Source organism: Aythya marila, assembly GCF_965140915.1.
Source record: "Aythya marila genome assembly, chromosome: 11".
NCBI classification, from domain to species: Eukaryota; Metazoa; Chordata; class Aves; order Anseriformes; family Anatidae; genus Aythya; species Aythya marila.
Window position 1 is genome coordinate 8,408,487 of NC_139052.1, and position 18,383 is coordinate 8,426,869.

The window sequence follows — 18,383 nt, forward strand, 5'->3', positions numbered from 1 at the left end:
CTCAAGGATTTGTACTGTTCCTGTTTTCTTTCTTTTTTTTTTTTTCCTTTTTTTTTTTCCTTTTTTTTTTTTTTTTCTTTCCCCTGCATTACTAATAATCTACAAAATGATGTAAGATAGTCACTAAGTGAAGACTAGTCACTTGTTGAAGACTAAAACCTTCACCACTCTGGAGGTTAAACAATCTGTAGAAGGCAGGCAAACACAAAATAAAGTGCACAAAATCATTCATCAAGTTTCATACATTTCAAGTCCTAATCCAAACCCACCGCAAAACCCATGTGAACTTCATTATGGAAACACAGTCTGTATTGGCAATCAAAGGAAAAACTACAACATTAAGATACAAAGAGCAGTAGCACTGAATACATAGTACATCAAAATATTGTTTTTAAGATGCAAACATAGTATATGAGGTTAAAAAAAAAAAGTCAATATCAAAAGAGACTAGAAAGATTGATTCTTTTTCCCATTATTCTTAAGAGAAAATATAACAGGTGATATGAGAGTGTAAATATTATAAAAGGACAAACCAGGCGAGGGTATCTTTCCCTTTTATAAGAACCAAAAGGAGAAGGAATAGAAAAACAGTAAATATAAGAAGAACTGGGAACAAGACCCACTTTCTAAAATAATCTGTAACTTTGAAGACCTCATCTTATAACAGAAAAGACTGGACTCTCAGAAGACTGAGAATACTCCTGGTGACCAGAATCAGCTAGGAGCTTTTACTTGACCAGAACAGCTCCATGTGATTTCAGTATTTGTCTCCAAAGCACCTGTAGCACATCCTGTTAACAGGCAGGGCACTGGTCTCCTCAACCTCACGTCACTGCTCTGATCCAGTCAAGATTCCAACTCAAACCCTAGCTAGGTGGACCAACTCTGCTTTTCGTGATACAAACGCCTGTCTTCAACGGAGCAACCAAACCTCTGCAAGTGACAGGTTTTGGTGATCACCTTGCTCTGTCATTTTCCCATCTTCCAGTGAAGCAGAAAAGGAGGCAGGAAAGCACCACCTCCCCAACAGTGGCTATTGATTTCTGTTTGCAATAGCTTCCTTGGATGAAAGAGAAAGAGCAAAACCAGCAGAGCAGGACGATCAGCCTGCATTCGGCACTTCACCAAGAAAGGCATGATACCGACTCATTTCAGGTACAGCTTAAATATTCAAGAGGAGAAGAAAACAGCTGCATGAAGCAGACTATCTTCACACCTAGCACAGTAAACTTCAAAGCTAGCATCCATGCACGTTCTTGGGGGGACAAATCTCCTGCAAGGTCGCATGAGAGGGCACTGAAACCATGACCAAGAGCTGCATACTATAAGGCTGGTGGACAAGTCTTTTTGGTACCCCAAACTTCAGCTGTGCCCCCGAGCAGTTGGGGGGGGCGGTGTTGTTACTTGGCAGCTGGGGGGGGCAGTGAGGAGGCTGACCTGCTGCAGGGGATGGTGGTGAGATAGGAGGCTCAGGAAGGTTATTTTAGAATTCAGGCTATGAAATCTCTCGGCACCTTCTTCACAGCCTTTGAGGGGCCTTCTCAGTCTCATCTGCCCCAAGCCCAGGTGAACACTGTACAGTAAAACAGAGTAAATGCTGCTGTACTCGCTTTACTCTATCAGTGTGCCTCTGCTTCCATCACCGTTCTCTCACGTCTTTCCATTTAGACAACAGCTGCTCAGATGAATCACTTCTGATTTTGATTAGTTAGGTCATACACGTAAGGAATGATTTTATCTGAAATCAGCATTTACGGGTACCATTTATTTTAAAGCACTTTAAAAGATTTAAAGTAAATGGACTAAAATATTTACAGTCTGTGAGTGGCTGATATTACAGAGAAGCTCCAAGTACAGCATCCTCTGGTGACACATCAAGAATTACCTCATGTTCCAGTCCTATTTCAGTGACACTTGTGCTGTCCAAAAAGCCCAGGAAACCACCCAATTACTTCACAGATCTTTGAAAGAAGCAATCAGATCTCAGATAAAATCCAGTGAGAAGAAAAGCAAGGTAAGCACGTCTGTTTTCGAGCCAGCACCTGGGCTGTTACACAAATACCCCACTAGTGTCAGTCAGCACCAGGCATCCCCCGCAGCCCCACGTTAGAGGCCAGCCATTTGTAGAGGCTCAGCTGGAGCTTCATGCGACTGAGTTTATTGTACAGGTTCCAAAAACGGGGTGTTTGTTTAGCGCTGGCGGCCTTTAACAACCAACTGGAACTCCCAAGAATCCTTAAAGAAGCTCAGCCCCCAAAGCAGCCATGACAGCGCTTCAGAAGGCACCCAGTGCAGGATTCTCTCAGAATATATGCAATAACATTCAAAAGACAAGCTGAAGTACAATAAAATTATACTTAGAATTATGATTTGATGCCCCTTACCTCCTGCAAGGGAAGGAACACAGTCAGCTTTTGGTTTCTAACAGTCCTAACAATCCCAGCATCTACTCTGTACAGAATAAAAGAAGTGGAAAAAGTCCTAGAGCTTTGTTTTGGGTGGGGCTACACTGCACAACAATTTATGATATTCATTTTCTTTCCCTCTGCCTGGAACCTGCGAGAAAGGTTCCCATGACTGGAAAAGTTTTGACTGGAAGCCCTGTGGTCTTTAAGTGAGTGTGTCTGCATGAAGTCAGCAGAGACGCTTCCTGAAACATCACCTAAACCTGCCAGCTGTGTCTTTCTGCAGATTCCTGCTGCATAGTTTTGATTCCCATTGGCACGGGAGTCTGGCTGCAGGCAAGGAGCTACCAGGGACGGCTGCGAAGGGAGGGTGAGCCAACAGCTCTGGGACCACCTCTGTGCACTCACTCACCCCACTTTGTGTTGTGTGCCTGTGGACTCCTCAGGACTGTTCACTGAAAAATTGGTTCTGATGCCCAGTTCTTCACTCTGCAGCATGCAGTAGCTAGCGTGTGCTAAGCGCCCCTGAACTACACCCAGGCAAGCAGCATGTTTATTTCCACAGTACTGCAGGAGAGCACGTCTCCTTTTACAGGCGGTATTTTCTGTATTTCCATCTCAGCTATAACAACATAATGAAACAGAAAAACTATCAGTTGAAAAACAGTCATGTTCAAATAAAGACCCCAAATTATTTACTGTACATGATTCCTCACAAAATTTTTTGCAACTACTTACGATGAGAAGATTGACTGATTTTTCTAAAGGTTAAAGTTAGCTTCTTTCAACTCTCACTCCATCATTATTTTTAAACAACTCCATATGAAAAAGCTTATAGAGCTGGACAAAATCCTTTTGCCATTTTGTTCTGCTCTGGAGCAGTGAATGAATCAAAACATACATAAAAAAGTCAATTGTAAAAATAACTCAAAATGCAAGCTTTTTTTTTTTTTTTTTTTTCTCTCTCCTTTGGAAGAGACCAGGAATTTTAAAGTTACACCACAGGACAAAGCTGTTGAAAAAAGTCATCCTGTCTGCTAGGTTTGGTGGGCTGAAGGAACTGTTAGAAATGTTTATTTTTGATTTTGCCTGTATTACAGTTAATTTGTATATGAACAGGCTACTGGCTCCTGTTGGTTTTAAATGTCAGTTATAATCACTTTAAGCCTAAATGTTTACAATAAAAAGGTAAAAGACGTTATTCATACCAGTTGTGGGCTTTAAAGTAGAAAAAACACATAAGATGTGGGAAAATAAAACACGAACCTTTGTGTATGCTTCTTTGAGCGATTTTGGTCAAGTCCATAAAACAGCGGATTTCATACGTTTAGCAGATTTTAAAAACCTTTTTGGTCTACCTCAAATGTAAGCCCAATGAAAACTCTGATAACTGGCAGGACATAGACTGAAGTAAAAAGAAACAAACAAAACCCATACCATAAAAGATGTCACACAAGAAACCTAGTTTCTACTTAACTAAGGCTAAGAGCAGATTCCTACGGATGTATACCTCCTTTTAATTGTCCTATTTTAAGGACTGTACTCTTTAACTGTGTTTGTAATAGCTGCCAAGTAGAACAGTCCGAATGGACAAAACCCCTCCAATTACTCTCTGAAGGGAAGCAAGACTTACAGCAATTTTTACATACACTTAACATAGCTGGGTAGAAGGAAAAGCTTTCAAACTTTACCAAGTTGCTACAGTTCACACAGGAAAACAGGCAAATAGTTATATTATGGCCAAACAACCTGCAGGATCTAAATAAAATAAAATACAATAAAATAAACATTCAGTGAAATGCAAGGCATCTTCATTACGGGCTGAGATTATGATCATCAAATTCTACCATAAAGGAGTCTCAGGAATTGGCAGGAGTTTTTATGACCGACAGAAGAGGTTTAAGAATTAAAAAACGTGGATATATTCACTCCAGGAAAGAAAGATACTAAACAGTGGTACTTCATTGCTTAAAATACACCACTATTTATTAAAACAGGAATTTAATACAGCTTGATGAGAAACAGCATACTCTGTAGAACAAGCATAAAACTACAATTTCTCCAAGCTTCAATGTAAGCAAACTGTTTATATCTGAAAATATATTGTTTTAAAAACTGAGCTAACAAGCAGACAAGCCTCTCTTAGGGTATACATTATATTGTTTGTACATTTGAAATATATGCTCCTGATTAAATACAAGGAGCCAAATGGGAACATGGGTTTTCAAAAGGCTTAGAATATATATATATATTTTCTGTATTATTAGAATTTAAAATCTATCATCTGTATCTTTTACTTCTACATTCTTTCATTGAGAAAGAGATGCTGAAAAAGAGAAAAAAATAATAAAAGAAGTAGAAAGAAGTATTTAGCACCTGTCAGACTGTTATAAATCCCATTATTAAGCTAGGAGTCACATTACTGTGTAAAATAGATGACTTGAAAGCCTTCAGTAATTTCAGGAACAAGTTTTAGTCAGTTTACAGTACTTGCTGGATCTGCTGCCTGTTGGAAGCAGTGAGAAGCACACGCCACATTCAAGCGGGCTTGCATCTGATTCACCATTCAGCAGCCAAAACATACGTTATCTGAATTACTGTAATAAAACTGAAAACAGACCGGACTACTTCCTTGCATATCTGTGATGTGACAGTCGCTATTTTCCAGGATAAAGCATCTACAGCTTTCTGTTACTGCAGCTTGTAATCCACAACTTCGTTAGCTGTTGACACAGATTTATATGCATCCCAGCACTGTGTTGAGATAACACACAACAGTAACAACTTAGCTACTATTCTGCTATGACATCCTATTCTCCCAGATTAGTACGGGAGCTTGCAGATGTTGCTTTCATCAATGCAATAGCAAAATTTTGTTTAAGTTGATGCCCCAAGAAGCTTCATGATTTGAAGGCCTATTACTTGCAAGATGCAGCCACAGTTATTCCGTGTAAAGTCTACCAAATGTTTTGCTTTCTTTCAGGTAATAAACAGCTCTCTGCTTTTTCTACTCATAATGGCAAGTGAAACAGTTAAACGTTATCATGGCTGCAATTTTTAAATCGTAGCAAATGTCAGGTTCATCTTTTGCTCAGCAAACAGAGATACTGATAATCAGACGTGCTGCACTTTATGAAATCTCACTACACAGAGTAAGAGACAATGTCCTATTTTCAGCTCTCATACACTTTTTTTCTTTTTTCTTTCAACTCTTTGGGGGAAAAGAGCTCTCACCTCTGTTGCTAGTAATGGACGTAACACAGCTTAAGAAAAAATGGGACATCCAGTCTGAAGCAGCCCGTAATCATTCTCATTGCATAACTGATGAGGGTGTAAAAGTTATCAAAACAAGGTTCATGTGGGGTTACAAGTTACTAAGGTTTTCAACAAATGATCTTTTATAGATATTACAGAGTGTTTATAAAATGTGCTATCACATCCACTGCAAAGCTTCAATTAAAATAATCAATCTAGCATTTATTAGCCAGTACCAAAAATGAGTATTTGTGAAGATCAATATCAATTAAATCTTTTTAAAGACCTTGACCACAAATGAAAAGAAAATTCTTCTCCTACAATAAGTAATAACATATATTCAGAATGGATTCCCTCATTTCAATAACTTTTTATGATGTTAAAATTGAGAATCCTCCAATTTATGCTTCTACATTAGCAAGACTTTCCTTTATTGTATCTTACTCCATGATTTTGGACTTTTTTTCCCAAGTCCACCATGGGAATAAAAAATGTATCTTAGTTTATGTCTCAAAATTTTATCTTCTACTTTATATCAATCATACACCTCATTTAACATTTCACGCTGACATACATATATGATAAAACTTGACGATATTCTCTGTTAATCACTATTGTTATGACATGTTGCCTGCAACCAGTCCAACCTGTAGATCTTCATCAATTAATGGAAACAGAATCAGAACAGTGAAGGTCATCATTCTTTTAAAACAAGGAGGTGGACTGTCTGGCATGAAGTTGCTGATACAGACCTACAGGTAGGGACTTGGCTGAGAACTCTTTCCAGGCTATAAAATAGTTTTCCATGAAGTAAGTGTCCAAGCAAACATTGGATATAATTTTAGAGCTTGACTAAGAACCATTTTGCTAAATTTTGGTGTTTCACGAAATAGTGTTGTGGAGAAGACAGGAAAGTCTGGATTGGCAGCTTTTCCTACACCTGATCTCTGGAAATACACAATTTGCACCCACAGGGCAGGATCTCTTCATCGTTTAAAACCAGAGTTACAGTATTTAACTTCTGTCCCTCTATGGATAGCCTAGATTAGAGCTGCAGTAAAGGTCACAACAGCCTGGTGCTGTCTGAAAGCAAGTGAAGAGGATCACCCAGCATTTGGCCATTTCCAGCTTGTAAAGGATTTCATTGGTGCAGGCACTGTGGATGGTTTGAGAGCCTGGTGGTCCAGGTGTGAGCAACTTCCTTGTGAGAAAATCCTAGCAACGTCCCACCACACTGCTAAGATCCACACATGGTACAGAGAGCACCATACAAAAATACCCTAATGCATTTAGTATGGGATGACAATATTTTATGTGAGAAATAACAGCCTAAAGCAGTCCTATCAGAAAAACAAACCAAATGAACTGTGCACGAAGAAGTTCCCAACCTGGAAACAGTATTTGTAGGGGATACAACAAAAGATGAATTTAAAATTGCTCTTGCAACAGTGGGGAAAGCCTAATACACTGGTATCTATTTTGGCAAAACTTCTTGTGCTACAGTGTCAGAGAACTGGTACTACTGACTAGAATTCTCTTCCTCTAGATAACAATATCAAAGGCATTACGAACAGATTGGTTAATTACTCCAATATACAGAGGGGTATGACATGGCATGCTGGTTTGGTGCTGAAGAATGTATCAACTGAGCAGAGATTCAGAAATAGTGCATATTCTGACTGAACAGGCTGCACTGCTTCCTACTGCTATTTGCCACAAATGAAAGAGGCAATAATTTCTCAGACAGAGAGCCTGTCTTTTGTGCTACGGATCATGTACCACACAAAATGCACTACTTTGTTGTGACATATTTAAGAATTCAATAAATTTGAACTCTGTTTCTGATGTAACAACCTGTATTTGGCAACCATTTTTTTTTCCATTTAAATCATCCTGAATACTATGGAGTTACTAACATGGCAGAATTACACTCCACATTCACTTCTTCACTGAGAGTGCATCAGGTGATTAAAGCTATTTAAGCTGCCTTTCAAATCAGTTACACTATAGCTTTTAATCTAAAAGTGAAAGGCAACAGTTTTGAAATCTGCAAGTTCATTCCTCTCATTTCTTTCCATACTCAAAAGAACAACCTGGAAACCGAGAACCACCAGCACCTTTGGATAAAATCAAAAGCATTGCTGTTATGCGATCAGACATCTTGATGTGACTGTGAAGAAAAATGCTCAACCCTTGGAAATTATTTTGCTACAAAGTACAGATGCTCTTGAAAGAAGTACTTGCACAGTGCTGTATTATTTTGCGGTCCAAAGATCTCTAGTATCTTGGGTTAAGCATAGGCCTGCTTCAGAAATTGCAAATATAATATTACTCACTCTTGTAGCTAGAATTATTATTCCTCTAAGAGAAAGATGAATTTTTTTAGTATGCATTTGACTTCTGGCAGTGCTGTCCTGGAATGTAAAATGCCAAGTTGGCAGCTTTCAGAAAGGGAAATTTCAATAAGTTGGGATGGTCTCTTTGGGCTCATATTTCTTGTAGTTCTTTTTCCATGTGACTGTGTCCCTGAGTTACCAGCAACAACTTTTACCTGCAGCTTTGTTTCTTAATTTATTTTGTATTAATTTTTGTTCTTCAGCACTAGCATCACTTCTCCCTTCAGGCATTCATTGTCAAGTTCTGTCAGCATTGTCTTTCCCTGAAACATGTAACAGTCTAATGGTGGCAGGTTCTAATGCATGGACCTTGAAGCTCTGAAATTTAGACTTTGACAGAGCCAGGCTGTCCAGGTCTGCAAAAGTCCAGATTTGCTGACAGAAATGTACCAAATGCACACTCTCCTCAGCCTTGGTTAGGTTCCAGTAATGTGCATTTTGCATTAGAAAATTCCGACAAATCTAGTAATACTTTTCTTTTCATAAAATATCATTCCCTTATTTGCAATGGTATTTTAAAGAACAAGAGCTGAATTTGGCTGTGCAAAAAAACAAATCAATTAAGACTTGATTTTAGTTGCTAATATCTCTTGAAGTCCTTAGGACTGGTCATTTAAAATTAGTAGTGACAAAACCCTCTCTGTAATGATGAGTAAAGGAGATAAGGTTTTTAATTCTCATAAATGACTTACAAGAATCAAGACACAGCGTGGGTAACTGAATACAATTCAGTGGTGAAAGGGTGAGCAGAGTGAATTTCCTGCGCTGTTTCTCTACCAGTTATTGCTGTGCAACTAAGATAGGTTCTGTTTAATAATCTCACCAGAATGCTCACTTCCATGAACGCTGTGTTGGCAAGGAGTTACACCAGCTGCTGCCTGATGAACATATTAGAGACGAGAGACCAAATGCACCTACCTTCCATTGACAGCAAAACACAGTTGACATATTCCATGCAACACTGCTGTGGCATTTTGTAGAAAAGTTGCTATTTTTGGATTCTCATCAATGGGGCCTTGAACGGAGAGGAAACAGCAACACAACTTGTCTATCAATCCTATGTTCACCACATAACTAGAAACAGATGAGAAATTGTATTAAAAAACAGTCCTGTGACAGTTTTGATGACTTTACAAAGTAATTTCTGCTCCTTTACTATCAAATCATACAAAATGTAGGTTATGATTTCTTAAAGGGTTCAATAAAACAATTCAAATTACAATTACTTAAAATCTGGTACTCTGTAGCTAGCAGTAGTTTTTGTTAGGAGAACTGTCTGTTGCACGATAATTTATATTATACTGTACAAGAAAGATGAATGTAAGTGTTTATTTTACCATAGTCCTAGAAGGACAATGGAATTTTGCCATAGTTAAATGATTTATAATAGTCTTGATAGCTCTGCAGCAGCACAATTTCTTTTTAGCATGAAGAGTTGAACTTGGTAGAACACACTAACTCAAGAAGACAATGATGTTACACAGATAACGTTTTATTGCAATACGTATATCATAACAACTACTGCCCAGCTTTTTTTTTTTTTTTTTTTAAATCATTTTTTCTTTTTCTTTTTCTTTCTAGACTATGTGCAACGGTCTAACAGTCTTTTAGTGCAGACTAAAAGAACACACAGGTAACAACCTCCCACTATCAGGAAGGATCAGAAAGCCTCCTCAGGAGCTCAACCAAAACTCAACACAGAAAACCATGTTAGTGACTTCATTTCTTTTTTAAAACAAAAAGCTACCTTTTTCTTTCATATTATCAGAGTAGGTCACATCACCACCCTCTCTGTTGATGAAGATTCTTTGAATTTCTAAGAGCTTGGAAACCCATGCCAAAAATTGTTTGTCCCTGTACAATGACACCAAGTTCTGTCTATACCAGCTATTCTCACAATTGGATCATTATTGATACCACTTAAACGGTGCACACGGGTCTTTTTTTTTTCCACATCACTTTGCTGATATCACCTTTTTCTACCACAAACATTCAGCTTCTCAGCCTTTACCCCATCTCAACTGTTCATTCTGCTGACTGTGAGATCAACTTCCTTTGTGGAGACAAATTTCAAGCTTCAATCACTTATTTCTCCTCTTTCTTTGATTTTCCTTGTGTTTTCCTCCACTCCACTTTTAGCAACTGTGAGAAATCTCTTGTCAAAATCTGAAGAACTGCTTTTATATTCTGTGACTCAATCTGACTTCATAGACATGAGGAACTAAGATTGCTTTCAGACACCGATTTGCTGTTTTTACACTGACAGTCTGTTCTAAACCTTCCTATTATTGATATTATTCCATCCTATCAGCTATTCTACCTACTTGCTTGTCAGCTCCACTTGTTAGAGACTATGAGATTCCCTGGGATGGAAACACCATTGTCTGCATGTTTCTACGACATAAAGTGCATCCTGATGTGATTGAAGTATGAAATATTATTAAAGTAATGATTCTACTAAATAAAGATTCATTAGATCATGAATGTCCCATGGGGCTATACAAATACTTATTAAAAAAAATGTTTCCTCCACATATTTTACAGTCTGATTTTGAAAAAATGTGGACTTTTAAGATTAGGGAAGAAAGTCTCTCCACTTTCCAGGTATCCTTCTTGCTCAAAGACTAACCTCTCTTCAGGGCTAGAAGTTAGACTTTCTGCCAAAGCTTAACCTGCTGACACAAAGCTTTTAGAAGCAATGAAAGTAATTAAGAATAAAAATACACTGTGTGTAAAGCAAGAAGTCAGTCTGCAATACAAAAGATCCTTACCGCTGCTGAAATACAGCAGTTAAAATAGCTCAGGTAAGTTTGATTTTTCTGTTTAGCAACATGAAAGGCTACCAGCATTAAATTTCTTGCAGGTTTTGATCTAAGCAATCCACCTGATCATACAAGTGATAAACACGCTCTCCAGTACTAGCACAGTGATTCCAGGAACAGAGCTGGGTGTTAGATACATCACAGTCACAGAGAAATGCTGAGTGCTGGAAATCTCTCCGTGATATAGGAGGGGAAAGGAAGAAGGAGAAAATAAAATGCAGCTAACACTGATAGACAATTACTTACAAAATGGCACGAGTATTCTAGTCAATGCTCTTTTCCTTTTTTCCCTAGGAAAAACGTCTGACTTCTACAAAATGTGTTCATTGTCCACCTTACTCTACTCCCACACCTGCATACCAAGTGGTGTCAGTAGCCACTCTTTTGGCAGAGAAGAAATAGCTGCCAGCTTTCAGTCTATTGGGACTATTCTCTAAGGGCACCTGGGTCAATGATAGACACACGAAGCACTGCCTTCCTTGAAGCTGAACATACAGACGAGTGGAATGTCAAAGCTCTCTAATCTATTGTCTCCATCTCAGTATTTTCACCCACAGTAGCATAGTTCCAGTAATTTGGCTACTCTTTTGACACCCAGCATGTAAACAATTGTTTATGCATCAGGTCTAGCTTTCCCATATAGGAAAAAAAAAATTGACTTTCCTCTTTCTTCCCCAATTTTCCTAAAACTCTCATTTAATCAATTCCATAAGGATACATGATACAATGACCTGGAGGTGAAAGATTCTCATTAATAATACAATCTGTCTGTTTTTGACTAGTTTGAAATGCCTACTCTCTTTTTTCGTAATTGCACTATTACCTTGTCATCATGCCTTTCTTTCTCCATTTATAAACAGATCCCTTAAAGTGCCTCAGGTGAGGGACCCAGCTGGATTCTCACATGTCTTCCTAGCTTAAGGGTATACCTGTGCTTGGCCCAGCCAGTGTCAGATGTCTGTTCAGAAGCAATATCAATAAGCAGACCTCCCACCCTCCCATTCCTAAATGGGGAGAATACAACATCCTGAAATTTCACACTCTTTCAAAACCTGTTTGGGGAGAAAGCAGGCTACATAAGAACAATTAAGTTTTAGAGGTCACTGGTATCTATGGCAACTGTTTGTTTTGCTTTCCTCCTCCAGCTGTCCTTTCTTGTATCCATCAGCATCACACCAGACTTTGAAAAGCCTGAAAATTCTTCCTGTGCCACAGTTTCAGTAGCATGCTATCAGTATTTCACTTCTTCAGAAGGCTGAAGATGCACTGATGACTATTTATATTATTTACTACTGAAACGATACACTTTTAGCAAAAGTATATTGTTGAATAATGCATTTCTTACTTTACTTAATAGGCATTAGTGATAAGCAAAGGGATTTGTCTTTAGCTTTATAATGCCTACACTACTTAATAAAATCATAACAAACCCCAAAGCACACTCACAGCCACGAACTTGATTGAAACAGAAAAAGAATGGATCATTTGGGTTAACCATGACACATATACACTGGAAATTCAGTGAACAGGAGCTTTCCATGTGAAGTTGCTGTGGGCCATGAGGCTGTATATAATTCAAAGACTTTAAAGTCATGATACATTTATTATCATGACAGAGTATAAGCAGCCTTAGAAATGTATTCTAAGTATCTGCTAACAAGAACTTTTTTTTTTTTTTTTTTTTAAGAGTTATCAGAATAACTACTAGCAATGAGAAATTGCAGGAATTTAGGATACATTAAATGCCACAACGAAAAAGTCAGTCTATTAAAAAAAAGTACTTGATCAAAGTACCTTTTTTTTAAAAAAAAGATCTATATAAAAATATCTAATTTGTAGAATTTGATGCCACAAGGTAAATATTTATTCAGGTAAATATCGTAGCCGGGTTCAAAAATAAACGGGCTAGCTAATCATACAGCTTTAGGGTGTTTGCAGTCATGCTTATCAAATTTTGAGGTAATACATTAGATTTCAGGCATGCAATCTAATTTATGGGTGTGAGATCATCAAGTGTAAGTATCAAAAAGGAATGCTACAATTTCTTATCATCAAATTTATACTTTAGAAATAAGAGATTTCAAGAGAAAGTAATTTTCTCACTCACTTTTCTGCAGTACTTCAAGAATACTTTACCTGTAAGCTTCACAGTCATGATGTATTTTATTTTTATAGCATCCCTGTATGCTGAGGAGCTGGAATTACCCACATTTTCCATGTAAGAAACAGAAGCACAAACACACTAAATCTATGTATGTCTTATTTTGTGTATTTGAGAGACCTATGATCTTGTTTTAACAGTATTTGGCATTACATAGGACATCATATATTCTGAAGTATAGCTCCCACTGACTTGCTGTTCAACGTGCTCAGCACTGCTGTAAATCAAATCCGGCTTTCAAGTTAGGATTCATAAATTAGTGAACATGCATAAAAAGTTTAAGAGATTTTGTGTAGCACTGCATAGGAATGTTATGTCACACAAAGGATTCAATCCTGTTCTCAAACTCAGTATTCAACAATCAAACAGAAGTCTACATTTTTCCCTTCTACCAACCTGATCTGTCTTGCTAGGTACTCTCCCACTTTAGCAATACAAGATGCAGTGGTTTTAAAATCAGTTTCCCTAATTATGTATGAGCTCTCTCCTCCTCAGGAGCTGTATGAAAAACTTTATGTGAAAACTGTATGAAAAGCTGTACTCTGAGAACTACCTGAAAAGTAGCATCTAAAATCTAACCCCAGCTGTACTGTTGATCTAATACAAAGATATTCTCTCTGCCTTCAAAGCCTGAGGGAAATTCCTTTTCAACGCAGGCAGCTCATGAAGGCTTTAATTACAAACTTGAGTATACCAAATTAAATAGTTATCATGGGGACAGCCACAAGTCAAAATAACTTTTTTTTGTCCAGGTTCAAGTCTTTTTTTTTTTTTTTTTTTTTAAACCAAAGAACTAGAACGTTTCAAGTGAAAATGAGCAAAACAATGCATTTTCATTTACTCTACTACTACATTCACTGAGTTATTTTGATCGAAATTTTACTCAAGGCATATCCTTAGAAAGGAAAATTGCTATTAAAATATAGATCCGTTTTAAGAGCTGAAATCAAATTATAGAAATTATTGGGTAATCTTTGTAGCAGGAAGTACATATTGTATGGCAAACTGACATGAAGGCATGCATGTTATCCAGAATCACAAGGGGAAAGGGCATACAGTCAGGCACAAAGAATTCAGAGAAAATACGGAAAAAAGGAACCTGACTCCATGCTAATCGGGGAAGAAACCTACAGAAAGGACACAAAAAGGAAAAAAGGTATAGAAGCCTAAATTATTAGGATGCTATATAAGCCATCCAGCAACTAAAAATGTTAGGATTAAAAAGGTTTGTGGAAACCAAGAAAAAGTGCAGAGTATGGAAGAGATTAACACTGGGGCTCATTTTATTTGTCTAATGGTTTAGATGAAAGAACACAACTGAAGTGGTATTTGCTACTAGGACTAATTCCAAACAGCCTATGGATGCACAAAGAACTTCTGAAAGCCAGTGTAAATAATTTGATCTATAAAATGTCACTCAAAAAACAATGCATTTTTACCTTCCGCAGATATACAGTAATCCTGATATTTCTCTATGCAGAAATATAGAAATATCTCTTTTTCTGCATGAATATAAAACTTCAAAACTAAAAGATTTCTGGTTTTCTGTATTTGTCTTAATTTTTTGAAGAACTTTTTGATTGAGAATTTAGCACTTCACTAGACTGACTTTTGACTACACTACACACATACACACTACTTTTACTAACTTAAGAATTAAAGAAGTTTGTTCCTTTCTTAAATTCATGTAATTTTAATCCTCTGTAATAAAGTAGGATTAAAAACATTTCAAAATGTTTTTTAAACCTGATCAGGTCTTGGACTCTGCTGTTGAAGGCTTCCACTTGTGAGGATTTGCTCTTCACTTCCTGTATTATCTTCAGTGCTGTAGAGTAGTTGTTCCCATCTGGGAAGCTGGAGATTAGGCATCTGAATATCATGGCAGTTATCCTCAGAAGTCCTGTTGTTAGACCTTCGAACACCTGCTTATTCGCACTTCTTCCTGAAGTAGCATTATGGTCATCTGGAACATTAACCTAAGAGAAAAAAAAAAAAAAAAGAAAAGGGACAGCTACAATTCAGTAAGAATAACCAAAGTTCATAGAAAAGCACTAAGAAAGTTGCATATGAGTACTGCGAAATTAAGTAGCATATTCTAGCAGTACTGAAAGATGTTTAAGTATTTCAGGTAAAAGAAAGGGTCTATACTCCTCTAAACAGATACTATCATTTGAAATCATAAATCAATTCAAAATAGCATTTAGTACATGAGAACTGAATGAAGCTTTACAGTGGTAGAGTATTTCATCAAAATGTTTTTTGTACAATATATATACACTGAATTTTTGATAAGTCACTAGCAAAAGATATATATATTTTTTTTAAATAACTGAATAAATGAACTAATGAAATAGTTGATTTTGACTGTGACAACACAATGTAGTAAAGACATATGTCTAGGATACAGAAGTGTTGAGTAATACAGAGAAAAGATAACTCTTTTCTGTGGAAGGAACAGCCTTCACTGTTGCACAGCCATCCCCTGCTTGTCTCTGGAAAAACAACGTACCATTAACTGGCTACTCAACATCCCTGCAAAAACAACTATTTTGGAAGACATACATTCTTGTTATAGACCAAACACATCTGTAGTTCTTCAGAGAAAAAGGCAATACACTTTTTGGCAATAGGAATGATCTTTGCAATGAGATGTAATCCCTGATGGACTTGTAGCATTGATGAGGCATATTGGAGAATACAATTTTTTTCCAGTCTGTGAAGAGGTATTCAGTTAGCTTCCACCTGATGACCATGGCACTTGTCAATCACAGATGATAATCACAGATTAAGCACAACACACAGCTCTCACTGAAGAGACCTCAGAAGAACAAAACTTATTTTTCGCTAATCACTAGTATTTATGTAGAGCCCACTGCTAAAACCAGCAGAGATGTTCAGATGTACAGCATGTAAATCTGAAAACAAGTCTATATGCAGGATCCAAACACCTGTGAAGAAACCCTTGTGGAATGTTTTTTGCTTGTTTCCCCCCATTTCTGCAATCCGAGATAATTTAGACCAGCTGAAACTCTGCCCTGTTAGACAAACAGGGAGAAACCTCCAAACAGTAAGCATGGTGTGTGGGGAAGCTGGGCAGTTTTACAGAGAAAGCATTGGCAACACAGCTACATCAATCAAGACACAGGGGTCCCAGCTACATTCACTGTGCTTACCAGTGCTGGACTGCACGTACCAACAGACTTCCTCGGAGGCAATTTTATAAGAAAACCTGAGACTTTTCACACCATAACCTGTAATCAGTATCGGCTGAAATTTTATTTTCATTCCAGGTTAAAATCATTTATACCTGCTATATATGCAAGTGAGATCACAGGAAATTGTTCCTCCCTGTATAGGTATCAGTAGGGATTTGGTAACACTTGGTGACAAAGAACAACATGCACATTTCTTTATTATTCATTAGCTCTGAGCCTTCTGTTGGTACTTAAAACTCATTGTAGTAGTCTGTTCCTGGTGATAAGCCAAGTGAGCAAGTGAGAAGTCTTTAGCTGCTTATTCAAGTTCGATAGGAAAAATAACTAAGTCACTCCACTAGCTTCTGCTGAGCAAAATAATTCATTCATGCCTAATGAATCCAGTTGCCTGCTGAATAGATGGATTAGGCTTTGTAAGGTATAAATCAATTTAAATGTGGCAACTTTGTACTAGGAACACAAGATTTTAAAAACAAGGCTAACAAATGTTACTTGTTGTTTTCTCACCTACGCTAAAAAAAAAAAAGTATTTATAAGACATTGCTTAAAAGATTTAATAATATCTTGCAGTAGACCCTTCTGGTTGCTGTAATGAATATACTGTAAACAGATAAAGTCTGTTTTTTCACTTCTAGTTGGATGTATGAGAACTCTATGTTCTAAATATAGAATTCGTAGTTAGACAAGTTCATGCTTCAGTATAAAACTTCTCCTCCTAATTTGGAAAATAAATAGATATGACACAGTATAATTCATTACTTACTACAGATCTGTTTTTCACATTTGACTTTTGGGGAAAAATGTGTATATTGTGGGTGTATTAATACAAAGTGAGAACAAATGCATTTTTTTCTGTGGTGTTATGTCAGAGAGGAGATAAAAGGAAATACTGTTTTACAGAGAATAGAAAAAATTGAGCTTCATTCCTACCTTATTCTTCCTTTATATGAACTCAATGAGCAACAAAAGATCAACTCTTACTGAAGAGGTAATTAATAGAAGAGTGCAAAAACCTGTCAAGATTTATGTTCAACATTAACTGGGATGCTTGGAAAAAGTGATGTATTACTGCATGTTGATTATTGTTTTGAGCAAGAGGGTAGGAAATCATAAGATGTAATAGTATAATTGTGAAAGCTTTCAAGCTCTGATTTGTGTTTGTTGATTATGACAGAAGCTAATGATATTCATAGAAACTATTGTTTAGTTTTGGATAAGTAAACACTAAAACACTCCCCGCTTCTATTTAGAAGGTTTAAGAGGTTTAACAGTTTAACTGACAAATCTACAAGTAACTACATACCTAAAATGACCTGTCAAGTAAATTGGTATAAAGCATGTTTTAATTACAAGGGAAACACAGGAAAAACATAACCAGTGTTCAGTCATCTGACACATTCAACATCTCATCAGTACTTTACCATTTATGACGACCACCCAGACTGGACATCATCAAGACTCTTACTTGCTTTAAATCAGTTCTTGACACAAAAGGCTCTGATGACCAGATTCTCAGTTCTGGTACAGTCTCCATAAAAGAGTTCAGTCATTCAGCAGAGAATTCCCCTTGTGCAGGGAATCCCTTGCTTGTGCAGAGCTGCTGTAAGCTCTTCAGCTGTGCCCAGCATCTAGGACTTAACCCGGCAAGATGCTGAACAACATGGCCCCAGTCCAGTAAAGCACTTAGGCACACATTTAATATAGCTAAAAATGCTACTCCATTCTGACTCATGTCACCACAAGTACTCCTGTATATTGATGTGCCTTTTTTTTTTTTTTTCACCAACAAAAATATACAGTTTCCAGTTAGCAATGTAGAGCTATCACTGAAAACTCATTTATGTTTTTATTTTTCCTGTAGACAGTATAATCCTTCACAGCCATGAATCCTTTCAAATATTGAGCTGTTAAACCTAAATGGAAAGTTCAAGTTTTTTAAAGCATTCAATTGCTAGTCATCACTGGGCTTGCCTCAAAAACATTCTGGAAAGTGTATGCTTTAAAAATAGTATTTACAGGATGTTGGACTTTCAGTGTAATAGCTAGTGAACAGAAGAAATGGAAACTGCATGGGAAGGCTACAGGCTTCAGAAGGTACGGATAAAGCTTTCACTTTTTTTTATACAGTT

The 18,383-nt window shown here is 37.2% G+C and overlaps 1 protein-coding gene across 3 annotated transcripts in view; it reads right to left on the minus strand.

Moving 5' to 3' along the window:
* Positions 1-18,383, minus strand: part of SCAPER (S-phase cyclin A associated protein in the ER) — a 184,614-nt gene that overhangs the window by 24,878 nt on the left and 141,353 nt on the right. For all 3 annotated transcript variants that reach the window (XM_082769215.1, XM_082769213.1, XM_082769214.1), the window contains exons 26-27: positions 14,786-15,015; positions 8,975-9,130 (exon numbers count right to left, since the gene is read on the minus strand). In XM_082769215.1, the coding sequence (XP_082625341.1) occupies positions 8,975-9,130; positions 14,786-15,015 (386 nt within the window). The remainder of the gene's footprint in view (positions 1-8,974; positions 9,131-14,785; positions 15,016-18,383) is intronic.